The sequence below is a fragment of the Lontra canadensis genome, unplaced genomic scaffold, assembly GCF_010015895.1.
Source record: "Lontra canadensis isolate GAN:19392208 unplaced genomic scaffold, GSC_riverotter_1.0 scaffold125, whole genome shotgun sequence".
Classification (NCBI taxonomy): domain Eukaryota; kingdom Metazoa; phylum Chordata; class Mammalia; order Carnivora; family Mustelidae; genus Lontra; species Lontra canadensis.
The window spans coordinates 4,526,976-4,553,362 of NW_022631119.1; the positions used below are offsets into that span (position 1 = coordinate 4,526,976).

Genomic DNA, 26,387 nt, shown 5'->3' on the forward strand with positions numbered 1-26,387 from the left:
AAGGTTCCATTGTTCGTACCCAAGATTGCAAACTAGTCCTCACCATTCTGCTTGGAGAGATTTTACAAGAAAATTGGGAATTTTAGCTAGGCCATTCACCTTCAGCCTACACCAGCCAGGAGTCATAGCTAATATTACTTGATCTGTAGCTGGGTTGGTTTATCCCTGTCTTACACAGGAAGGATTCTGGAGTCTGGCAGAGTGACCTTGGGCAAGTATCTTCTGCTCTGAGCCTGCTGTCTGCAGGAAGAAGGGGTGGCGGCAACAGCGACTGCCTTTGGGCGAAAGTGGTGGGAAAGAGATGCCATCATAGATGTCCAGCCCTTAGTGTAGCCTGGCAGGTGTCACTGAGGGAGTATTTCCTTCTCATAAACCATTACATGTGAACTTAGCCTGCGGAGAGGGCAGTGGCAGTGCCTGGCCTGTCCCCCCCCCCCCTTCCGGGTCTTCATCTGCTTGCATTCACACCCATCATTCTTTTGAGACACTGACGGAGCCAGGGCAGGGCGGGACACCCTTTGCCCTGGGTTCCAGACCTGAGCAGGAGCCAGGAAGCAGGGTGTGCCCAAGTTCCTGGGACAAAGGTGCCTCTGTGACTGACAGAGGGAGCCACCTCTAAGGGGCAGGGGAGGGGCATAGAAGGAGACAATATTGGGGTGCTTTTTGATCATCACCCCCTCTGTGTGAGTATGACTCCCGCTCACCCCCGCTTGGCAGGTGTCTTCGTGTAGATACAAATCGTACAACCGACCGTGGCTGCTCTCCAGGGAAGAGGAAATGACCTTTACCTCTTTGGGAAACCACAGCTTTTCCTGCTTAGCCTACTGCTGTTGCTCTAGGAGGATCCTTTAAGAATCTATAGAGAAAGACTTTAAGAAGCTATAGAGAAAGACTGCCTGAGGTCAAACACCAGCCTAGCGACCTTGAGGCACATTGGTTGACCTCCTTGCGCCTCAGTTTCCCAGCTAGGGTGAGCACCCACTTTAGTGCATTGGAAGAGTTGAGAACAGCCCGGCCTGTGGTAAGAGATGATACATTTACTGTCTTGCTCACTTGGGCTTGGTGGTGTTATTTCAGCTGCTTCCATAGTCCCCTCTCAACATCCGGCTATCTGTTCATGTTCCCACCCTAGGAGGACACAGCCCTGTTTAGTTCGTTTCACTAACTGGAATTAGCAATGGAATACAACAGGGACGCCGGGCTGGCTCAGCCGGTAGTATGTGTGACTCTTGATCTTGGGGTCATGAGTTCAAGCCTCACATTGGACATAGAGCATACTTAAAAAAAAAAAAAAAGAAAGGTCACAAATAACATTTGTAAATAAAGGGAGCCTTTAAACCTCACTGATGGGGGCCATCCACTTCATCTTTGAGCCCTTCGTCTGGGACGTCTTTCAGTGTCCATTGGGAGCAGGCAGGGTGGGGCCGGTGGCCCAGAGCTCCAGTGGCTCTCCCTGCCAACTAGGCCCAGCACAAAAGTCCTGGGTTGGTTCCCTAGGTCACAGACAACACTCCTGGATCTTGGGCCAGATCCTGGCATCCCCAGGGAAAATGGGCTGTGTGCAGGCCCTGTCTCCTTCCTTTGTGTGCCATTGGATCCCTTCTAGTCCTTTGAAAGAGGTGGGGAGAAATCCACGAGCTCCCATGCCTGGAGGAGCTGGGTCTTCTCATTCCCATCCCCGGTAGCTGACTGTGACCCAGTCTACTCCGTTCACACTGTGGGCCAGTTCTTGCTCTAGTCTAATTCCAACTCTTAACCTCCTTTGCTTTCTTGACTCGAGTCAAGTTCGCACTGTCCAGTCGCTCAGGTCCAAACCTTGGGAGCCATCTTGAGTCTGGATTCTTCCTTCACTCTCATGTCCACCCCCACTCCCCATCCAATTCACGACTAAGTCCTGTCAGCTCCCCTTTTCCAAATCTTTCCACTGCCCATCCTCCATGGCTCTCTCCCAGGACCCTGGTCCTGACCAGGACCATTGTGGCAGCCCTCTGGCTGGTCTCCCTGAGCTCATTCCACCTATACTCTGTTCCCCTCCCGTGGCTGCTGGAACCTGTAAACAGCGGCACTTGATCCCAGCCCTCCCCTGCTTAGGGTCCTCCCTGAAACTTCCCACTGCATTTCCAATAAAATTCAAAGTCCTCATCATGGTTTTAAGTCCATCCATTCATTCACCTAAGATATATTAAGCTGCCGTCTTGTGTAGACACTGCTTCAGAGACTAGGGAAACGGCAGTGACTCATGGACTGACATTCTTGGGAAGGAGAAAGATAAACATGGTAAACAAGCCAATCACGTAGTATGCTAAATGGTCATCTGTACTCTGGGAAAAAAAGCAAAGGAGGGAAGGTGTAAGATGTTCTTTTAACCAGGGTTAAAGTCTCCCTGAAGAGGTGATGGTCTCACTGAAGAGGTGATGTTTCTGCAGACCTGCAGGAGAGGAGTCTGTTGAAGTCCTGGGGATCCAGTATGTGGGGAAAGTGTTCAGGCCCTGGTAACAAGGTATCACCCAGTGCAAAGGCCCTGAGGCTGGAAGGTACCTGGTGTGTTTGAAGAACAGTGAGGAGGAAGTCAGCAATGTGGCAGCAGCTCAGAGACTGAGAGGGAGAGACAGAGGTGAACCGGAAGAGGAAATGGGGACAGGATGGGGGTCTGGCTGGGGCTCCAGGAGTATCTTATTTCAAAATCAGGGCTGGGCTGAGCCAAGGCAGAGAAGACTCCTTCAGCCTTTCCTCCTTTCTTTGACTTTGACTTGTACTTGGTATTGCACCAAGGAGGGGTTCTGAACGAGGAAGGAGAGAATTAGGTGAGAGATTTGAGGCTCCCTCAGGCTTCTCGTGGGAAACGGAGTGTGGTAGAGGGTTGGGAAAGGGAGCAGGGAGATGGGAAGGAGCCTGCTGCAGTGGTCCATGCGAAGACAAGGCAGGGTGGACAGGACTAGGATGGGGCCATGGAGGCAGGAGGAAATGGGTGGATTCTGCATATACTTTTTATTTTTTTATTTTACTTATTTAAGATTGATTGATTTGAGAGAGAAAATGAGCATGGTGGGGAGGGGCAGAAGGAGAGAGAGAGACCCTTAAGCTGACTCAGCACCAAATGTGGAGTCCCACTTGGGGACTAATGACTGAGATCATGACAGGAGCAACCTGGGTGGAAACCAAGAGTTGGTTGCCTAACTGCACCACCTGTATATACTTTTAAGATGGAACTGACAATTTCCTGAATTGGATGTGGGGTGTGAAGACAAAGAGGAGGCAAGGATTGACGGAAAGTCTTATTGCCCACACAGCTGGAAGGATGGAGGCCCATTAACCGAAATGAGGATGACTGTGGGGTGATCAGGTTTGGGAAGATCAAAAGCTTTGGATATTTAAATCTGAGAGGTCTCTGAACGTGGCAGTGTCATTTATCTGTATTTACTTGCTTACTTACTGTTGCCCCCCCACCATGTGAGCCACATGAGAACTAATCATGTTAGAATCACTTACCATGCTCAGGACTCTATTGCCAGTGCCCAAGAACAATGCCTGGCACACCACAGATGCTCAGTAAATGTTTGTTGAATGAAGACAGACAAGTCCCCAGACTCCTTTACCTTCCCGGTCAGCCAATATTTATTCCAATCTACCTAACTCTTGTTAGGTAGATTGGAACTCTTGTTTTGTGAATCCTTCAGGTCTGTGTCCAAATACCCGCCTTTTCTGCAAAGCCTACCCTGAGTACTGTTTGACATTCCAGCTCATGCTTAATTTTTCTCCATAACGTTTATCAGATGTTGGACTATACTTCCAAAGATTTTGTTATCTTCCTTCACTAGAACGTAGTTCCGCGAGGGCAGGGATTTCTGTCTATCTTGTTTAGTGCGGATGCGTAAGCCATGATGCGGCACACAGTCGGCAGGTCAAGGCTTGATGGCGAGACCCCCGCCTTATGAATCATTCATAACTGACCCCGCCCACACGCAGAGAACGGGCGCGCTCTCGCGGGAGAGGGGAAGCTGCTCGTACACGAGCTGAAGGGGCGGTGGGGGAAGTGAACTCTGCGCAGCCGCCAAGTTACAGAGGCGGGTCCCAGCGTCTTTCTGGTTAGGAGACGCGCGCGCGCGCGCGCGCGCGGGAGGGCGGCGGCGGTGGCGCGGTGCGCAGGCGCGGCGGGCAGTGCGCAGGCGCTGGGGGAGGGCGGGCTGAAGCAGCTGAAGCGGCGGCGGCGGCGGCGGCGGAGGCTCGGGCAGAGGGGCGGGAGCTGCGGCGGGAGCAGACGGGCTGGTGGGCGAGCGAGAGGCGGCGGAATGGTGGACTACCACGCGGCGAACCAGTCTTACCAGTACGGCCCCAGCAGCGGGGGCAATGGCGCCGGCGGCGGGGGAAGCATGGGCGACTACATGGCCCAGGAGGACGACTGGGACCGGGACTTGCTGCTGGACCCGGCCTGGGAGAAGCAGCAGCGTAAGGTGCGTGGCCCGCGGGCCGGACGGGCTGAAGGGGGGGCTTCCGAGGGAGGTTCTGGCCCGGGAAGGGGATTGGAGTTCTCAAGAGGGAATTGGAGGGTCTGTGGGGGGAATCGGGGGTCATGAGACGGAATTGGCGGGACTGGGAAGAGGTTTGTAGTCCTAAGAAGAAATTTTAGAACTTGACCAAGGAATGGGGAGTCTGAAAAAATAGTTGGCGGCCGTGTAGGGAATATAGAAGTCTAAAAAATAAAAAATCAGATAGCCCGATGAAGGAATTGGAGGGTCTGGGCGGGGAACTGGGGGAAACCAAGATGCTTGGAGATTTCTAAAATGGAATTGGGGTCTGAGGGTGTTTGGGGGTGCGGAGAGAAACGGAGGAGTCTGGAATTTGTGGGCCAGAATGGAATTAATGGTTGGGGGAGCCTGAAGAGGAGCTCGAAGATGGAAGGGGTTATTTGGAGTGCAGAAAGATGTGAAGAAGATTAGGGTTTGGGGAGTTCTAAAGGGGTTGGAAATTCTGGAAGTCTGAAGATGGAGTAGGGGGTACTAAGAAAGGGATATGGAGTGTAAAGAGTATTGGGGGGACCTGGGAGAATTGGAAGATGAGAGGGATAGAGGAAAGAAGTGGGTGTGAGATGGGAGTGGGGTGCGAGGATGGGTAGGGGTGCTAATGAAAGAAGTTAGGGAGCTGTGAGAAGTGTTGGAAGGGGTGAGATTTATTTGGGGGGACCCTGTTCTCATTGGGGGGTCGGAGGAGTAAGAGGTATTGACGAGGTCTGAAGAGGACGAAGGGAGATGCAGAGTGTACTGGAGTGTTTTGAAGAGGGGCTTCTGATGGAAGGCTGAAAAGCTCAGCCAAGGCTTGGAGGAGCCTAAGGAAAAGGTGGTGTGGAAAAGGTGAGCATGCGGGAGAGAATGGGAGTGGTGGAATGGCGGGTAATGGGAGGGAGGTTAGTTTAGAAAAACGAAAGTCTCATTAGGAAGGCAGTGTGTGATGGATGGCCTGAGAAAGGAATTTGGCGGGGGGAGGGCTTCTAGAGGTACACAGTCGCAGTCTCGGGACTACAGAGTGTGTTTTAAGGTGAGGGGAGGGAGAATAAGGGAGGAAACAGTGAGAGTGTCAAGGAAGAATTGTCTTTGGGGGGAGGGGGTGAAGGGACCCTTAAAGCAGGGTCTGTTTTCAGGTGGCATGTTGGGGTGTGGAAGCAACTTAGAGGAGAGACTGCAGTAGTGAAAGGGAGACCAAAAGGAGGGGGCGACCTGGAGAGGTGTTTGTGGGGAGGGATAATTCAGGGTAGTTGATGAAGGGAGCTCTCAGCTGATAGAAGAGAGGGTTTGAGTGTGTGCAGGAAGAGCTAAAGAGAGGAGTGTGTTGAGTGAGTGTGTGTGTGTTGGGAGAGGTGGTTTAAAGTGTGTGTGAAGAGAGTGGCAGGTACTTGAAGTTAGAGGCTTTTCATATGTTCGGAAGACCTGAATTTTCTTCCCAGATTTGTTACTCATAAGCTTTGTGGTCCTGGGCAAGACCCTTGCTTTCTTAGTACAGTTCTGTCATCTGTGAAGTGAGGAAGGAGGAAAGAAAGCCCTCCTGTGATGCTATAGAAATGGATGCATCCGGTGTGGGATTTTGGGATGGGGGGATTTGGTGGAGCTTTCTCCGACCTTGGGGCCGACTCAAGGGATTTGAGTGATGAGCTGGGGAGGACAGCTGAGAGTGTGACTGGAAGCCTCTTGAGGGTGTGAATTGGTGCAGGGGGTGGGGCAGTGCAGGCCACCAGGGGTGGAGGGGAAGGGTGAAAGGAGCAGCTGTTCCTGGGGTGGGGCCTGGCATAACCTTGGGTAAATTCCCAACCTCTGCTTGAATTTCCTCATCAGTTGGGGGATGGCAGGTTGGTGATGGTGTTCTTCATGGCTCCAGTTATCTCCCGGGTGGCCAGGTTGAGATAATCTGTTGTAGAAATGCGTTTTAAGGGGGGAGGGAGATCTAGCCTGCTGTCACGTCATTAATTTATTGCCCCAGGCAGTGCTGGGTTGGAAAAGGTTAAGAGTTGCCAAGAGACTTGGAAAGTTGGGAGGGGAACCAGGGGGCCTCGGTCGGGGTTGTTGTTGAGTATTTCTGGGATCTGCCTTCTCTAGCTCCAGGTGCTTGGGAAAATGAGCCCCTGACTCTGTTCTCCCAGGTGTGAGAGTGGGGGAACCTTCCCTGTCCCTCCCTTCCTGTCTTCTACCTCTCCCCCCATGCCTCTCTTTGCTAGCTCATTTCCACTCCCTTCTGGGAGTTAGGGTGTGTGCTCCTTCGTGGTTATAGTCTCCCTTGCACGCAGGGTGAGGCTGGGGCCCCATTCAGGCCCTGGGCGGGAACCCAGACTCACCGGAACCCCAAGGTCCTGTGCTCTGTGTTATTTTCCCTCTTCCCTTCCTCAAGGACCAGGCAAGGTTGAGGGAAAGGGTGGCTCACAGTGTCCTCTAATACAAGCTGCTTTCAATTCTCAATAAGGGTCAGATTCTAGTATGTCCTGCTTTAGACCCTACTGCAGCAAATATTTACACATAGCTGTTCTTTGGGGAAAAATATTGCTTCACTGCTGTGCACTTTCCTAGTATGGAATAGAGATCCTTTATGAAATGGGGGAAGGAGTAATGGAAAGGAAACTGTACACAAATCTGTACTGCTCTTTCCCTTTGAAGAGGAAACCCCTCCCTGCTCCCCCCAACAGTCTGGGTGAGTTTTTCTACGTTATAGTGTCACTTTAGTGACTGACAAGTTGTCCCTCTTGCCTCTCCAAGGCTGAGCCACGGGCACAGGGAGAATGACACTCACGTACTCACATACTCTAAAAATCTGTGTCCCAAGTTAGCTGTAGTCCCCTAAAGTGTGTGGAATTAAATTCTTCTTGGAATTAGTTAAAGGTTGGTTCAAGTCAGGGTGTGTGTGGCTTCTGGTGGTTCTCACTTCTACCTGAAGCCGTTGGCTCTGACTTCTAGGGTCCCCTGTAACCAAGGTACGACCTGATAAGTAGGTTGTGCAATAGGTCTGACACGGCAGGCCCCAAGTTTTCTCCTGGGGCATGGGGGGAAAGACTGGTCTGTTCTCAGCCACAGTTTCTTCTCCCAGTTTCTGAAAGGGTCCTGGGCAGCCTGGCTACTGCCCCCTGCTCCCCTGGACAGGAGAGGTCTCGTAGGCTCCTCCTGATAACCTCTGGCATAACAAGAAGAAATGCCTCCCTTGCTAAGCTGGCATGTTCATTGAAACATCCCTGCTTACAGGGATTCAGTGTTTAGACCCCTGACCTTTGGCTCCGGCTGTATTAAGGGTGAGTTAATTATTTGAAAGTTCTGATGGTGTTTTGTTTTTCTCCAAGCAGGTTTTTTTTTTCTTTTCTCTTTTAAAGGCTGACAACAGAGGCCTCAAAATAGCCATCTGTTACTTTGTTCCATTACTCTAATTGCTTCCCTCTTAGGATCTGGCTAGACTGACAGGTCTGTAGCAGCTTTCAAAATTAAATAACATACCTATCCAAAAAAATAAATAATAATAATAAAGATTTTAAAACCCCCCATCAAACTTAATTATCATCGAGAAATAAGACTGTAAAGATGGGAGGGGGCAACTATTCTCGGCCCTCTTGAGAGAGGAGTAAGGGAAGCTACTCAGCTACTAAGCCCTCCATTCCCTCCCCAGTCCCTGAAAACGGGTCTTAGAACATGGCTTTTCTGATGACTGCCGAAGAGGTGAGGTCTGGGAGGAAGTGCGCCCCTTGTAGCCACTCACACTCGTTCAGTTGAGAGTTGGTATCATGACGTGGGAGCGGTGCCTGCTAATCCTAGGCGGGCCAGGGCGGCAGCACCGGATTGCCCTCTGCCTTTTGAAAACACCCTCCCCGGTTCCGGCTTCCAAGACCAACAAGGAGGCACGCTCAGCTACCTTGGCAGCAGGGAGCTGACTCACTCTCAGGTTGCAAGGGGTGCTAAATGGTTTTCCTTAAGGGCAGCGGGTTGCCTGGCCTCGAGTGGGTGTCCTTGTGGGGGAAGCCTGGTGAACATGTTGGAGGAACACCGGCCAGGGAGTGAAGGGCAGTGTTTGAGTGTCTGGGCTGTCCCTGTGCTATTGAACTCCTGAGCTGCGGTCAGGAGGTCAGTTAAGATGTAGGATGGCACTCGCAAAAAGTCTTCTTAAGCAGTTATCCGGGGAGCAGGGACAAGTCTGGATTCTCGTGTTAAGCCTCTGGGATGGGGAGACTTCTGTCCTTGAAATGGAGACTCCAGTCATGGCGGACTTTGGCCAGACAGCCCAGTTTTTCAGTTACCTGCGTGACTAGTCCAGGTTACCTGGCACTGCTGTCTGGAAGAGGAAAGAAAAGAGAATGGAACCAAAAAAGAATGGATTTGAGAAGACTCAAAGAATTTCTGAGACTGTTGAGGGGGGACACTTTCAGCTTTTCCTGTATTGATTTCCAGTGTGCTGGGGATGCTACAAGCCTTTGACCAGATCTTAGGGTTCCTAAAACAAGGATTCCTTTGCTGCTTCTGTTTTTTGGGGAGGGGGGAAGGGGAGAGGAGAAGGGCAAAAATAATTAGCAAACAGCTGTTTGCCTTTAGATCCCTTACTTGGTCAGGTTTTCTGAATAGCCAAAATATCGACATGTTTATCTCTTTCCTGGCATTGAGTATACTCTAGACCAGTGTGTCCCCCAGGTTTATCCCCGTTTCCTTCACTGAGTCATGTGCCTGGTCTCATCAGTCACATTCAAGTCCCTTCCCTCAGGTTCCCGCCCACTGCCTTTATTTATGTATTTATTTTACAGAATAACAAAACACTCCTGTTACCTTGCTCAAGTTCCTCTTCCCCCCCCCTTTTCCTTTTACGTGGAAATAGGAGGCAGGTGATACCAACCATGGTCACTGAAATGCAAACCTACCCAAAGGGGAAAGGAAAAGGTGGGCCAGACGGAAGTTTTTGCTCGAACGGATGCAAATTCTCTCATCCATGAAGGTTTGAAAGACGTTTTTAAGTCAGGAGTGGGGGGCACCTGGGTGGCTTAGTGGTTAAAGCCTCTGCCTTCAGCTCAGGTCATGATCGCAAATCTTCAGGCAAATCTTCAGTCTGCTTCCCCCACCCCCCTCTGCCTGCCTCTCTGCCTACTTGTGATCTTTGTCTGTCAAATAAATAAATCTTAAAAAAAAGTAAATAAATCAGGAGTGGTTTGAGAGCTAGAGAGCAGACTCCTTTCGGATGCGTTTAAAGTCGAAAACATCAAAGCACAGTTATAAGGAAACTTAGTTTTACAGTGTTGGCAGCGCAGGCGCCGGATTTGTTATAAAGTGTCTGAAAGTGGGACAGTAACACTTGCTTTACACCAGGAAGGTTTTATGAGTTACATTTTAGTCCCTATCCCAGACTCCATACTGGGGGAGAAATTAACCCGCTGCTGGCTGGGAGGAGAGCGATCTTGCCTCCCTGAGAAAGGGAAACCTCTGCCTGAATTGAACTGGCAAGGGTGTCCTTACGTCTGTGCTGGGGACGTTTTCTCCAAGTAGCGATCTCCCTGGGATTATAAAAATCTCTGAGACATTCGTCTTGCTGTTGTGCCTTTTTTGGTTGTGGTGTTCTTTCGAGTCCCTTCCCCCTCCCCCTTCCTTTGTAAACAATCGATGCATTAACTTGGAATGTCCAGGGAGAGTCTTGAAAAGCTGGTTGGTGTAACTTGGATGCCTTCTCCTGAGTCCTGAGCAGCAGCTACTCTGGGAGAAGCCAGTGGTCTTTTCTTAGGCGTAATTTATTGAGGAGTTATTGGAAGGCCAGTGGATTGAGTTTATTGGGGATTTGCTCTTTGCCACCTATTTCTGTGCTGGCTCCTGCCTTTCTGGGATGAGTCCCATCCCCGCACCGCCCCCCCAGAGTGGGGGGGGCATCCTGACATTTCCAGAAGAGACGGTGGTTCTCCAGCCAGAGCAGCAGCCACCACCCCGCCATCCTTGCTCCCACGCTTATCTCCCTATTTACTAAACTTCAGTCATTTGTGATTTTTCCATACCCATCTTTACTTTTATATGCTTAAAAACTTTTCTTTAAGTCAGTTTGCCTTTCTTCAGTTTTAAAAGGAAAAGTTATGTAAGTATGATAAATGAAAAACTCAGCCTCCCTGGCCTTAAATAGAAGGAAACCGGGGGAAATAAACATGCTGAAAACAAAACAATGTCATTAAATTCTAGCTAGGTGTGATTCCTGCCGAAGGCTCTGGGCCTGAGGCCTGTTCTCTTTGTGAAAAAAGAGAGGTTGGCTGGTGTTGGTGAGGAGCTAAGGACCCACTATACTGAGCAGAGATTTCTCTGTGAAGTAATCAGAAGGTTTACAAGAGAATCAGAGGAATAACCTCATGGTGATTCAAGGTTTAATGTAGGATGTGGATAACCCTTAAAATCTCCCATGTGTCGGGATGCCTGGGTGGCACATTGGGTTAAGCCTCTGCCTTCGGCTCAGGTCATGATCCCGGGGTTCTGGGATGGAGCCCAGCATCTGGCTCCCAGCTCAGCAAGGAGTCTGCTTCTCCCTCTGCCTGTCCCTCCTCCTGCTTGTGCTCATGTAGGTGTGCGCGCACGCGCTCTCTCTCTCTGACAAATAAAATCTTAAAAAAAAAAAAATCTCCCATGTGTGCATGCCACATTCGGGAAAAAAAATCTCGCTTGACCCTGGAAACATTACACGAGTGTCAGGACAGCGTGACTTACCCACGAACACACCGCCCGTCCTGCTTGCCCCACATCCCACATCTCACCCAAGATTGAATGACACTGGATTTATCCTTGCTTTCAGATGTTAGGGTTTTTTGCTTGTTTTTTAAGAACCCAGGGCTACGTTGTAAATACAAGAATTGTGGGCCTGTCACTTGCCCCTCACATAGCCATTTCTTTTTGAGGCTGTGGTTTTCATACACATAGCCACTGGAAGTGTCGCGCCCACCCCCCACCCCCCGCCCCGTGAATACACTGTTATGTTATGGTTATTTGAATCCTAGATTCTGAGAGAAAAGCAGTGCCCTCCTGACGACTTAAGAAAGGCTTATTTAAATGTTTTTCTTCCAAATATCAGAGCAGAACAGATTCTTTGTTTTCCAGTGGAACTATCAACCCAGGGCAGGAGGAGTTGAAAGTGGCAGTTACTACCCATGGAACACAATGAAGTCATCTTGGGAAATGTCGTTGATGGTGTTGAAATGATTGAATGGGAGGCTGGAACACCAGCCACACAATAGCATTTGTGTCTTCAGCTTCGGGCAGGAATAAAGAAGACATTGTGGTTTGTTTTATGCTTTTTAAAGTTTCCCCCCCAAAGGTGTGGGTCTGAGTGATGTCTGTCACTGGCTTTCTAGTGGGTTTTTCTTTTATCTTCTCCCCCTCCATGATGGCTGTTGAGAGTGGGTGGAAGCCACATTCTAGGTGGATGAGAGGCAGTGCGGAAGGCAGGCAGTGGGCCCTGCTCCTCGTTGTCCACCTGCGAGGAGAATGATCTGGTTTTTTTTTTTTTTAATCTCCAAAAAGCCTAAGATAAAGAGTTTTCATGTCGCACCTCCTGAGCAGAAATGACTGATTTAAGAACGTCTTAATGAGCAGCCATCCAGGATGGAGGGACAACAGGAAGTGATCTGGATGCATTTCTTTTCTTTTTTTGATACATATGTCATTTAGATGGCTGGGAAGGCCAAGTTGCGATTAGAAGAGACGTCACGGGAGGAAACTTGAAGGTGATTCAGCAGCCAGCCATGCTGGGAGGTTGCGTGAGGGGCTGTCACTCTGTGAAGGTTGGTGGGTCTGAAATGACAGGCGCCCTTTGACCAGGCGCCAAGGGCAGTGCTGGAAGCTTCCTTCCGTCAGGGTCATTGCCCCAGTCCGTGCCTGTGTAATAGCACATGAGTGCTCTATGATCTGGGTGTGAGTAAAAGGTATTTAGTTGATATCACCGTGGAAACCGAGTCGCTTACTAATTGTTTTGGGGAGCGCCTCCACACCAGAGGCAGCACTGATGGTGGAATGTTGGGCTCATGGGCAGAAATATGCTGCCAGCTGGTGTCCCAGGAAAGTGTCCATAGGCACGGTGGCCATGCTGGGTTGGGGGACGGGGAGCCTGTTTCCTGGGGCAAGAGTTGCGACACTGTTTTATCAATCAATGAGGGGTGTGTTTGAGCAGGAGAGAGGGAGAGGGAAAGGCAGACCGCAGGAAAGCTGCTGCTGGCTTTGAGGACTGGATGTGTGCTTTTTCTCTAGGCATTTAGAGTTGGAATCTCAGCTATGTGACTTCTAAATAGCAGGGCAAGATGTGCCTGCATCTTTTGCCTGCTTTCACAAACATTGACAAATTAAAAAGGACTCCAGAGTTTCCAGCAAATCCCAAGTGGAGTTCATTCCATGATAACATTAAAAAAGAAAAAAATCCACATCCTTCCTACCCCAACTCTCACAGTAAATAAACTTTTTTCTCCCTGTTACTTCCCCCATCTTTCCTTTAAGGAATTGAATATCTTTATATTAAACTCTTGAGTCTGATGAAAATATTGAATGCTTTCACAAAGTGCTTGTTGGGCTGTTTTTGGTACGGATTGTGTTTGGAAGTGTCAGGTTTTTGTTTGGGGGTTTTTTTGTTGTTGGTTTGCTTTTGTTTTTGTTTTTTAATTTTATAGGTTTGTATGATATTCCAGTTCTGGCTTATGATATAAACTCAGTTTTAAAATTCAAAATGTCTGGAAGCAGTTGGTTTTCCAGGCTGGTTCAAGGGCAGTCTGATGAATCAACCCTTCTTATAGGCGGTCTGCTAACCAGTCCTGGAAGGTATCCAGACGGTAAACATCACTAGGAATGGCCCCCCCAACTTTTTTGGGGGGGTCATTTGAACTATGCTGCCAAGTCTGGGAGGATTTGACTTTCTGTAAAACAGAAAGGTCTGTATCAAGATGTCTTTTCAGACATGTCAGGCCTATAGTCAGTCCAGTGCTGGGTCTGCTGATAGAGTGAGAGGAAATACCTAGACGGGTTTGGGGAGGGCCTTCTTGACCATGTTGAGAAACTAATTGTTCCTTTCCTTGTGTAACTTTCTTTAACTCACTGACACAGAGACAGTCCACAGAAAAAAATTCCATCCATTGAGAGCTGAGATCCATTTTAGGGATGGTTGGTTAAGGGACCCTAGGCCCAAAGCTGTGTAACGTTCAGGGGTGGCACTTGACTCTTTACTCCTGCCCAGAAACACCCTAGAGATTCAGGCGGAACAAGCTTTGACCATAAAAACAAGACTCGAAGTGCATGGAGTTTTCTTTGCAGCTACCTTAGACTTGGAAAAGTTCTGGGCTTCTTTAATAAACAACCACAAAGCAACGCTTGCCAAATACAGCCTGCTCTAGGGCCACAGGGTTAGCTAGGAGACAGCTTTCTTGCCTAAAAATAAGTGCGTGTTCCTATCAAACATTCCAAGCATTGTTTAAACATGAGACTTCTGAGTAGCTGTTCAGACTTTGTGGGTTCAGGGATGTCCGCGTGTGGGTAGTTTGGGGGAGCTGGCTCCCCATTTTGGGATTGGCTGTTGGCCACCAAGAAAATCAGGTGACCAAATGCAAACCATCTTCCATCTCATTTCTGTATGTTCTTGGTCTGTTTGTAGGCTGGTGGGGGAGACAGAGAGCAAGCATGTAAATAAAACCAGGTAGTTTCAGAAAAGATGGTGCGGTGAGAATTAAATCATAGTAATCCCTCACGTGTTACCCTATGCTCAGCGCTGTTCTGAGCTTTCTGCCTGGACTGACTCATGTCATCCTGTGAGGTAGGGGTTTTTACCTTTATGGGACAGGTGCAGAAATGGATCCATGGAAGTTTAAGTCACTTGCTGAAGCAAGTGCTGGGAGTTGAACCTCGAAGGTCTCGCTTTGGAGCCTGTGCTCTTACATCTCCATATACTGTGGTCTGGTGACTGGGAATGGCGTGAGGGAAGGTGGGTGAGGGGAGTAGGGTACAGTGCAGGTACTTGTGATCAAAAGGAAAATCTTGGAAGACAGGACATTTGAGTTAGTCCCTAACGGATGAGAAAGAGGGAGCCAAGCGAGCACTGTGGGGAGGCTGTTCCACGCAGGCTAGAAGAAAGTGTGGAGGCCACGAGGAGCAGAGAGAAGGCCAGAGTGGCCAGAGAAGGGCATGTGGAAAAGATGGTCCCAGCCAGATCTCTTAGAGCTTTTCTGTGGGAAATGGTGATGAGGCCTAGAGTCTGCAAGCTCAGTGCCTCTGAGACTCCATTAGGCCAGGAACCTTGTTCTCCCAGGACTCTGGCCCTGTAACCCTTGGCTCTCAGGGCCCGTGGACCGGCCTAACCAGACCTGACTTCTAAAGTGGGAACCCTGGGACGATGGAGCATTAAACCAAACCAAAGCTTCAATTATCCCTGTGCTCATTGCTGCAGAAGACACCTGTGTTTGATTAAAGCCTTGGTAACTTTTGAATCTGGAGTTTTACAGCACTGCGGGCCTGTAGGGCTTTGTAGTGTCTCTCTTCGAGAACTTCACTCTTACCCTGTGGATAAATTCCAGTCCCCTTCTGTCCCGTCTAAAGGCTGCTTGATTTATAAAGCATCTTTGGTAAAATGTTGTGGTTCCCTCTTTGAAGTGGGAAGACTGTTTTTTTGTTTTGTTTTGTTTTGTTTTTTGTTTTTTAGCTGGCTCTTCTCCTTGGACCACCCTTTCTCTGTAAATCCCCCTTCCATGTACTCAGTGTTTCCCCCTGGTTTCTTTTGGTCGGGTGGAGTGGTAGCTGGCGTGGGTCTGGTTCAGAGAGACACACATGCAGACCGATTGAGGCATTCAGCTTTCCTAACTCCTCTCCCCCCCACCGGAAGCCAGTCCAGTAACCCCGTGGCTTACACTTGGCCCTTGGCTCCCCATTTGAAGGCACACCTTGTCAGACTAGTTATGTGGCTTTTACTCAGAGAGGGAGGATCAGCTGCATGCTTTGGGCTGTCAGTAGACACTCCTGACTCTGCACACAGCACCCAGCAAGACGCTGAGTTCCCAGATCCCAAAGTGTCAGTGTCCACTGTGAACATGGGCTGGGGTTCTCTCTGCCCTGCCCTTCTTGGGATTGGGCTGCAAAAGTCATCCCCGTGGACAGGATCTCAAGGAGCAAATGAGTGTGAAGGCATCCTGTGGTGGCATGGGCGGCCCGGCTGCTTCAGCTGGAAAGAAGATGGCGAGGTTTCCATTCTCCTGGCAGCATACCCACATGAACTTGTTAAATCTTTTAAGTAGCTGTATAGGAGGGGAGATAAGTATGTGTTTGTTTATTGTTATCCCCTGGAATACAAAAATAAAACCTCCCCTTTATAAAACCTGTGCAGAGTGGGAAGAAAGTGTATGGCAAATGGAAAACGTGGCTGATGATATCAAGTCCTAGCCCACGTTTGGGACACAGCTGTAAGTTCCCACGGTGGGCGGCTTGTTACGCATTTATGCTGAGCTGAGCCTGCTCCAGGCTGTTCCTGCAGATAGAAAAGGCTTTCGTCAGGGGCGGGGTGGGGAAATGCTATCTCTTTCCATCACACTGTAAAGACTTGGAAGGTCTTTTGAAAGCCTTCAGCAGTTGTCACTTGGGTAGCAGAATTGGGGGCCACTGATCAAAGGTGGGTCTGCATTTTACAGCCACCCGGCATGTTGTGTAACATGAGTTGGGGCATCTTGGGCCCTGGAGTCCAGCACTCAGGTAGAAACATGACCGCCAGGGCCAGACGACAGCCCTTGCTGGGCCCCTCTGCAGAGCGGAACTCTGCGCTGAGCCTTTGGGGGTATGAGAGAAACCGGAGACCCAGCCCATGCTCTCCAGGAGCTCACGGGGTAGTCGGGGAGAGAGCAGAGCCACATGAGACTTCAGGAGGACACTAAGCGGCACACCGAAAAGCCCGCAGCACTCTAGCCGTGTCCTGGGCAAGGAAAGGGGTGCATAAGGGCAGGTGGGGTCAGTCATGGAAACTTTCATAAAGGAGGTGAGTGTGCAGGAGGGGTGGGCCTTTGCCCTAGCCACCTGCAGGTTTCTGGGAGAGGCGTTAAGGGGTCTCTGGTGTGCGATTGGAACAGTACCCTTAGATGTCTCTTCTGAGCTGTCCTGCTGGTTCCTTCCTGTCATGAGCGTTGTCTTCCACGGAATTTCACCTTTGAATCACCATGTTCGGTATATCTCAGCCGGACCATGGAACCTCAGACCCCCAGGGTCGGAAGCCATAGCCATTCATGGGGCCTGTCGCTGTCCCTGCTGGTGTGGGCCCACTAGACCCCTCCGCATGACTAATCCGTGAGAGGGCGTTTGCTTTCAACTTGCTGATGGCCCCTTCAGAATAAGCACAGGCGTCAGAAAAAGGAACAGAGAGATGGTCTAAAAGTCTCTCCAAGCCTTGTGCCTTTTGTCCCCTCCGGGTGTGTAATGCTGCCTGGTCCAGATGACCAGTCCAGGCTGGGAGAGGCACTTGTGTATTGAGATCATACAAACCAAATGGGGTTGATTCCGGACAGCTTGCCTGACTCAGTGGGCCACCGTTAACATGCTTTCCCCGGAATGAGGGTAGCCTACAAGTGTTCTGTCTTGAAAGTTTATTCCTGCCTGCCAAGCTCAGCTTACAGGTGCTGTTCTTTTTCTTAAATAAATGCCTTAGAACTGGCTTGTGGCACTTAGCGTTCCCATCCCTGGAAATACTCCAGAATGTTTAAAAAAAAAAAAAGGAAAAACCGACAACAGTTCATTCAAGTGCCCCTGGCCAAATGTGTGACTCAGATAGTGCAATGCCCTTGATACGCTTTTCCAAAATGGACATACTTGAGTTGCCCTCTGGCCTCACAGCGAGATAAGGTTCAGGTAGCTGGCCCATGCTTCTTTCTTTGCGTGGTTTCAGGTTGGGTTTTCCTTCCTTCAGATGCTGCTCGAGAGCTGGGGTGTTGCTCAGCTCATGCAAGTAAAGTAGTGGCTGAAACTCATTCACTTGGTTGACACTGCCTGGGATCAGCAGGTTTGCCACAGAAGGACAGGTGGGGATGGTGAAGGTGGCACATGTCACCTGGAACCAGCCGGTGTTTAGCACTGCTTGTCCCGTGAGAGAGGGAGATGCAGAATATTAGCACAGCCTGTTTGTTTCCTCCCCAACATGTTATGGCTTCGAGGCAGGGTCTGCCTAATCATCATTAAGAGGTCCCTCCCTCCTTCTGAAAGGCTGTGAAGTTAGGGAAGTGGGCTTCCTTTGAGAGAACCTAGGACTCATGAGTTGTAGCTGGAGAATGCTTTGCTCTACCCACCTCCTGGGAGAGCTTTCTGGGGGAGATAATGCAGAATAACCAGGGTCACAAAGTTTCTTGTGCAAACCCAGGCTCTGGGAAGAGCTGCCTGCTCGGCTAGTGGGTTAACCGATAGCAGCCAGCCTACCTGATGGCATAGAGGAGGCGGCTCAGGTGTCCCCGGGATTCAGCCTGTCCCGGCCCCAGCAGCTGCAGCCACGGCGAGGGTGGTGAGGAGCTGTGGCTCCTGTGGGAGGGTGTTTCCTGCACCTCTGTCTCCAAGCTTGGCTCTGGCAACAGAACTGGGAGGCAGTGGCAGGTGTGTGGTGGGAAGAGGGTCAGAGCACAGCCTTTAGAGGGAGATGGACCTCGGTTCTGCACCCATTCTGTCCTCCTCCTGGCCTTGTGGCCCTGGGCAAGTGATAAGGGTCAAGCCTCAGTGTCCTCCTTTGGAAAGGGTCCTCGTCCTACTTCACAGGCTGATCTCCAGCATTCAGTGAGATATCGTGCAAGAAAAGCCCCTTGCACGCTGTGCTCAGTAGATGGAACTTCTCAGAATGATGTCAGCAGTTCACCGGCCTGCAGCGTGGGCTCTGCTGTGCCATCGTCTCTTTAAGGGAGTTGAAGGGCTCTGCTGAATTGTGCAGCTCCCTGGGAAGCTGGAGCATGGGCCCATTAACCTCCTCCCCTTGGGAGCTCTGATCTCTCAGACCTAGCCAGCACCTTTAGAGACGAAGTCCCTATCAAGTGGCAGCTCACACTTGATCTGCAGGTGACAGGACCTCTCCCCAGCCTCTGAGTCCATCTGGGCCTCCTTACCTAGGAGGTTGCTGCTTTCTGAGTTGGAGTCCTGAGCAGTTTTGTGTCTGGATGATCCCCAGGCAGTGCTGGCGAGGCTTTTTCCTGAGTGACACAGCTTGGGATTAAGTTTGGGATCAGCCCAGGGGCTCATTCCCTGGGTCCCTTTCTTTCCCTGTCCCCTTCCCCTAAAAGCAAAAAAAAAAAAAAAAAAAAAAAGTTATCCACTCAAGTTAGAAACAGCCCACAGCCTCAGGTCACGCTGCTTTCTCTCAGCTGGTAATGATGTAGAAAGAGGAAGAGCATCTCACTGATAACTCCAAAAATAACTGCAGAAATGCTGTCAAACAGGGTGTAGAGGTGTGCAGGAGCCTGGTGCCTAGTGGCTGACCTGGGACGAGACCTTCCAGATGGCTTAGTGGAGCCATGCCCCTTCCAGGGCTCCTTCCGCAGTGCTTCTCACGCCTGTGGCTCCATACTCCTTACTGCCTTCCTCCTGCCCCCCCCCTTCCCGAGGTCACTTCCTGATGCCATTCCTCAACTTAGCCCCTATCCCCCCCAAAAGCAATCAAATCCATAACCTAATAAGGCAAAAGAATGAGGAGAATGTCCTCCTCCCAGCCTCTCCCCTAACAGGGTGCAGGCCCGCAGCAAATTTGGAAATTGGAAAATGTTACAATGGAGGGACAACGGACGGGTGGGGGTGCAGGCGGGACCCTGCTGGAGGGCCACCCGGTTTGTGTGCTTCCCAAATCCGGCCGCGCACACCCCTCTCCCACAGTAAAGGGCATGGAAAGTAACAGCCTGAGTCTGCTGCATTTCCTGAAAGTATTCGCAGGCCCGGAGAACCTGAAGCATGGACATGATGAATCCTCGTGGGGGGGTGGGGGCACCCCTCATCACAGTCGGGACTCTGCGAATCTAAACACTTTCTCCCTCTGAGATGAGCAGTTGTCTTCCCCTTGACTCTGCCAGGGTTGAATTAGCCCGGGCGTTAATTAAAACTTGTCGACACTTAGAGTGGGGCCCCCCAGAAACCTGTCACCCCTCCTACATCATTATCCCCTGCAAATCAGCCCTCTCTGACGCAGTTTCCATTCTCCACTCAGGAGGAGGAACAACCCCCTCTCCGCCTGGGAACCCTGGGGGAGGGGACCCAACCAGGCCAGACCCACTTTGTTTTGGAAGGTCAAGCTCAGTAATTAACCTGAACGCCGCTGGGAGGGGATGAAGGAGAAGAAACCCGAGCTAGAGATGTGCCAGGTCTTTCAAATTGCTAATTATCAGCAGGCATGAGGTCATCCGTAAATATATCTAATTCTTGAGCTGTAATTAAGGTGCTCATTAGAAGTGCAGGGAAGTTTTGTTTTTTTAAAAGGAAAAAACACAAAAAGCCTTTGTTTCTACTTGACAGGATGGTTCAAAACAGGCGGAGGACTCAAGGCACAGCACTAGTTTCCTGCCTTAAGAACCTTTACAGGAAATCCACTGCAAACAATATTGGTGACCCTGCCAAAAAGGCAGACCTGGGGTGATGTCATTGTTCAGAGCTGTCACCTCAAGCCTGGCTTTGAGGGAGGAGGGTTGGTGGGATTAAAAAAGGAGCTCGTGAGTGTGTGTGTGTGTGTGTGTGTGTGTGTGTGTGTGTGTAGCTGTCTCCAGAAGAGGCAAGTCAATTGAAAAGCAGGGTGGGAGGGAAATCACAAGTGGGGGGTCTTTGAAATATTCTTAGCTGGATTCAACTTTTCCAAGTTTAAAAAATCCTCTCTTGCTATTTTTGTTCCTCAAAATGCTGCTGCCTTTTTCGGAGGCTGCCTTTCTGAGCCATTCCGCATTCAGTGCTTTTCTTTTTCGTGGGATTTGTGGCCCACAAGGCAGGGTGCTAAGTTCAGCACTAGGTAAACGCGGCTGCGGCTTCTTTTCTAAGAACGAGAGGCTCCGTCGCGAAGCGTGGAAACTGAGACACAGGACTAGTTTCGTGTATGTTTCTTCCACAAAAACCATTTTGGAAAACTACCCAATGCCAGCGAGTTGGCACCTCTGCGTTGTTAATCTTCCCATGTGCCTCCAGGAACCGTCTGGAGCATCTCTGAAAAAAGGACAAGCTTCGCATCTTGTCATTTTTCTTCTAGCTGGAAGTCTAACAGAGAGGCATAAACACAGTCCTAAAATGAAAGCAACAAAAATAAACTCAAACCAGCCCTGCATGAAGACATTAATGCAAAATATGCAAGCTGGCTTGCTGTTTATGGCAGAAGGCAGTCCTAAGAAGATCCAGGCCTGGTTAAGGGGAGCTATATCTTTTGAGGTGCCTGTTCCACAGAATTCCAGATAAACCCCGGGTGATTTACTGGGGGGACGTTATAATGCAGTGTCTCCTTTCATGTTTGCACAGTCCGGTCTCTTGATGATACTTCTAAAATGCTAATGAAGGATCAGGATACAGTTTGGAGTGCCCCCCTGCCCCTTCCTCTCCTTAAAAACATCCTAACAGCTTTAGAAGGAAGTTTGAGGATTAAATAGGAGAGCCCTGTAAGTTTCCTGTGGTTCACATCCTGTGATCTGTCAGTATTCGGTTTTTGTCCCCCCTCTCCACTGAGCTGCTGTTTACCCAGCACTGTGGATACCACAAGAGAGAAAACCAGCCTTGCTCCTGGCCTCATAGCCCTTATACTCTGGAGGGAAAGGTGGTCAGTGGAGTTAATGTCGGAAGTGAACTGGATGTTAGGGTGACGTGTACATGTGAATGTGGCCTTTGGTTCACTGCTCTCTCTCGTAAATTGACCTCCGGGCGAATCCTGAGTGTTTGATTCCTGCTGTGTGCGTTCATAAGTTCCCCAAGGCTGAGGGGTCACTGTGGGATCCAGCTTTTCCTGGGACTGTCGTGGCTGGAGACATGCCACTGGGGAGGGAATGACGTGGGCAACAAGGATGCCTCTCCTAGTCACAGAAGCCAGAGCCTGCAGGTGTCTCCCCCCACCACAACTCCCCGTGGCATCTAGACTGTGTGTGTGGGGGAAAAGCCACGGTGGCTCTTCAGTCTGCTCTTGAGTGGATCCGTAGAGAAAGTCTAGAAGCCGTAAGCCTGCTGTTTTTACTTAGAATGTGTGTGTGAGTGAGTGAGTGTGTGTGTGTGTGTGTGTGTGTTTGTTTGAGTCAGTCAGCTGGGGAGGAGCTGGTGGAGAGTGTGGTGGGGTTGTGGCAAAAACCACAGCCAGTGCCTGGGAAGATGGTTGTCCTTGGGTTTGTTTGAGCTGCTGCTTGATTCTGGAGCTGCCTTGGGCATCTGGGGCCATCCATATTTTTGTGGTAACTGCCAGGAAGCTGAGTCCTGTGTGGCCTTAGGAAGTTGGTGAGGTTAGCAGCGCTTTTTGGTGGGCTGGTAACAGTCTTGGGCTGACACCCTCCAGTTGTAGTCCTGGGGTTTTGTTCTTTGGGAACACTTTGGAAATCATCCCTTGGAATGCTAGCTCACTTGCTAATTAGGTGGAAGCAAGAGTTGAGGGAAGGAGGGAGAGGCAGTTGCAACCCAGCCAAAAATCTCAAGGCTCCATCTTCAATGTATGGAAATTTCAGTGCTTTTCTGATCTTTAGTGGATATAGCTGTTCACTCTTAGCACCAGTTGGGAAGTGCTGGCAGCGGAAGGGGGGCTCATTCCTCCTGGGCCCCGCAGAGCCAGTGTATCCTGTTTCTAAAATTTTCCTGACCATACCTGTGCCCCATCCCAGCCTCCCAGCCCCTCCGTTTGGCTGGAATGCCTGGAAAGAATGGCTCCGAGGTCCCCCCCACCAAGGGAATTTAATGTTTCCACTCCCACCCGGGATTTCTGGTTGTCTCTGGGTCTGTGGGAAGAGGCCAAAGGCAGCTGGAAGCAGAGTGGGGGGTGGCTTTGCCCTGGCATGTAGCTTGTCACTCTGGGTGGGTGGTCCTGTCATTTGGGCCATTGTGAGGGGAATGGATGCGAGTGCTTCTGGTTTTCCTCTGCAACTGAGGGACTGTGGTCCTGGCTTATCCTAGGGCAGGTGACAAAAACCAGTGACGTAGCCTGGGTAGGGGTGAGGCAGCCACTACTTAGCTTCATCCGGTTGTGGCCAGGTGGGAATGAGGGTCTGGGACTTTGTTACCCAAGAATTTGGAACGGAGTTTTTATGAGACAATTAATTCAGCTTAAAACAACAACCTGCAAGCCATACAAAATGGAGCCCTTTTGGACCGAAGAGCCAGGCATTTGTGACCTCTGACCTTGGGCATTTGCATCCTCTTGATCCTCTCTGCCTCTCCCTCAAAAGTTCCTTCTTTCCTCTTGACTGGATTTCTACTGCTTAATCCTCTTACTGGGAAGGAGAAAATCCAATTTTTTGTGCTCCTTGTTGACAGCTCTGATAAAAGGTGGTTGGAATGAGTGGCAGTGAAAAGGGGTTGCCTTATGTGAGGTTTTCCACCTTTGGGACCCTTCCCTGCGGCACCCCCCCTCCATTACCGTAGATAATTAATAGTTGGCTCCTCAAAATGCCTCTCACCGTGTCCATGTTTTTAGGATCTAGCTCTGTATTTCTGTGAACAAAAATAGCAGAAAGGTTCTTTTTTGGGTTGTTTTTGTTTCGGAAGGCCCCAAACCACACTTAGACAAAGGCAGCCCTTCTGCGCACACAGTAACCTGGTGACCAGTGCCAGGGCTCAGCATTGCCTGCCAGTCCGATTTGCACCCGAGTGGCACATGTACAGAAATACTCATCTAGGAATGATTGCTTCCACTGGACTTCTTGAACATACTGGCCATCCGAGTTTTGAGAAAGACCAATTCTGAGATCTTTGTAGACCCAAAAGCCATAGCCCTGCACTGGATGAGGGCTGATGGATGCAGAAAAATGGGCTGCACTCAGTGTGCAACAGATTTGTTGGCTTGAAAAAATCTTTGACATTTACCCCTGAAAAATTCGTATGATTTTTTTTTTTTCTAAGCTCTGAGGCCCCTGTTAATTGTATGAATGGTCCCACAGAAACAGATCCTTATTGAACTTTGCATTTGGACTCGTCTGTCTGGGAAAAGCCAGGAAACTCTCCATGAAGCCATTGCCCTCGACTTTAACTTTTTTAGGCTCTGTTGCCTCCACACTGGCTTGAGTATTTCCTGGCTCAATTGTTTTCTCAAGCTGGCCTTGAGTCCTTAGATGTTATTTGTGTGCCTGGAAATAGCTGGAGGAAAAATGGTTGTAATGCTTTGCATTGCTCACTGCCTCTCCGTGGATGGAAACTCTCTCTGAGGGGAAGTGCTTTCCACGCAGAAAAACAGCTGGGTGGAGGGGACTCCATCACCCTGGCCGGCCTGGCGTAGCCTTCCAGCAGGGTGCTCACGCTGCACCGCAGTGGAGAAGACAAGAACATTCCAGCTCTCCACAGATTATCAAACCAAGGTTCATCAGGATAGAGACCAAAGCAGCAGGAGTTCCCCTAGGTGGGCTCGGCTGCCAGCCCTGTGGACCGTGCAGGGGTGTTTGTCTCCTTCCTGTCTATGTCCGTTTTGGTGGGTTTGGGATGAATGGAGGAGGAGGGAAAAGAATTACAGAGAAGAGAGAGGCAGAGCAACTCACTGATGAAGAAGGGGCGGTGAAGCCTTCTCACCAGTTTTAGATAATGGATCCCAGCATGGTTGATGGAGGAGATGGGGTGGCTCCACCCGTTCACCGTTCACAGAGCATTTGTCCAGTATGTGCAATCAACAGGGTACTGTAGGGTAGAATGAACTATTCCTTCCTGTCCTCGCGGAGCTTACAGCCCAGTGTGGGGGGATAGCTTCAACAGCAGAAGTCCCAGATACTTAGAGTCTTCCAAAATGTGATCACTCTTACGAAGAAAAAGAGCAGAGGCCTTTTGAGTTAGAGCCATTAGGGGATGTGGGGACAGGGAAGGGAGACCTGGAGGCTGAGCAGGCGCCAGCCCTGCCCTCATAGGGCTCCCGGCCCAGTGCAGCACTGTGGAAGCACGTCCTTTTTTGATGCTGGGATGGATCCCATGGCAGCTCCTAAGGCTCATGGCACTTTGCTTCCATCTGTTCCTTAGCACAGTGTCACATCAGCCCCGTGCGTTCGTTGTTTGTGTGGGTTTTTGTTTTTTTTTTTTTTTTTAAAGATTTTATTTTTAAGTAATCTCTATACCCAACATGGGGCTCGAGCTCACACCCCCGAGATCAGGAGTCGCGTGTTCTTCCCACTGAGCCAGCCAGAGTTCCCGTTGTGTTTTGTTCAGATTTTAGTTATGTACTTACTTGAGAGAAAGTGTGTGTGCACATGAGCATTCACACACGCACAAGTCGGGGTGGGGTGGGGGGAGGGGCTGAAGTGGGGAGAGAGGGACAGGCAGACTCTCCTGACTGTGGAACCCAGTGATCCACGCTCGAGGGGCTTGATCTCACCACCCTGAGATCGTGACCTGAGCCAAAACCAAGAGTCAGGTGCTCAACGGACTGAGCCACCCAGGAACCCCTTGTTTGTGTTTATTAACTGTTGTGTAGTTGATACATAATATTCCGTAAGTTTCAGGTGTCCGGCACTGGTGATGGACAAGTCTGTACGTTGCCCTGTGCTCACCCCACGTGTAGTTCCCGTCGGTCCCCACACAACACTTACGGTACCGTTCGTTCTGTTCCCTGCGCTGTACCTTTTCTCCGCGTGACTTACTCATTCCGTAACCGGAAGCCTGTATGTCCCACTCCCTTCACCCATTTTGCCCATCCTCCTACCCCCTCCCCTCTGGCAACCATCAGTTCTCTGTATCTGTGGGTCTGTTTTCTGCTGTTTATTTATTTGTTTTGTCTTTCAGATTTCATTGTAAATAGGCCTTTGTCTTTTTCAGTCTGAGTTATTTCACTTAGCATTAGCCCTTCTTGGTCCATCCATGTTACCACAAATGATAAGATCTTATTCTTTTTTATGGCCAAGTAGTCTGGTGTGTGTGTGTGTGTGTGTGTGTGTGTGTGTGTGTGTAAATACACCGTATCTTCTTTATTTGTTCATCTATTGATGAATACTTGGGTTGTTTCCATATCTTGGCAATTATGGGTAATGCTGTAATAAACATAGAGCTTGAGCCTTGTTTTTTTTTGTTTTTTTTTTTGAAGATTTTATTTATTTATTTGACAGAGATCACAAGTAGGCAGAGAGGCAGGCAGAGAGAGAGGAAGGGAAGCAGGCTCCCCGCTGAGCAGAGAGCTTTGATCCCAGGACCCTGGGATCATGACCTGAGCCGAAGGCAGAGGCTTTAACCCACTGAGCCACCCAGGCGCCCCTGAGCCTTGTATTTTTATTCCCACCTTACAGATGAGGAAACTGAAACTCAGAGAGTTATATGACTTACCCAAGGACGCTCCGCCATAAACAACAGAACCAAGAATCAAACTGTACTTTTTTTTGTTTAAAGATTTTATTTATTTGACAGTGGGAGAGAGAGAGCGAGCAAGCGCATGCACACAAGTGGGGGGGGGCAGGCAGAGGGAGAGGGACAAGCAGGCTCCCGGCTGAGCAGAGAGCCCCATGTGGGGCTGGATCTCAGGACCCTGAGCTGACTTATGACATGAGACTTAGGCAGATGCTTAACCGCCTGAGCCACCCAGGTGCCCCCAAACCATAGTCTTCTCTTTCTGATTATTTCTCCCATGTCAGGGCTGAGTGATTGGTTCTCTTTTCTGTGACTTCATAGGACTGGTCCTAAGACTTAAGGACTCAGGGTGATCCTTCATGGACTTCAGGCATTTGATGGCATCAGAACCCATACGATTTGGGTCCTGGGGCACGGGGTATGGCGAGAGGACAGAGTTGGTGATGCCCCTGCTTCAGTAGCCTAGAGTTCTGCCAGTGT

General features: G+C 50.0%; 1 protein-coding gene across 5 annotated transcripts in view; it reads left to right on the top strand.

Moving 5' to 3' along the window:
* Positions 1-4,195: 4,195 nt before the first annotated feature.
* ACTN4 (actinin alpha 4) overlaps positions 4,196-26,387 on the top strand; it is a 68,339-nt gene continuing 46,147 nt past the window's right edge. For 4 of the 5 annotated variants that reach the window (XM_032841910.1, XM_032841906.1, XM_032841905.1 and 1 more), the window contains exon 1: positions 4,196-4,451. In XM_032841910.1, coding sequence (XP_032697801.1) covers positions 4,290-4,451 — 162 coding nt within the window. In that variant the 5' untranslated portion in view covers positions 4,196-4,289. The remainder of the gene's footprint in view (positions 4,452-26,387) is intronic. The other variant, XM_032841904.1, reaches the window with a different exon arrangement.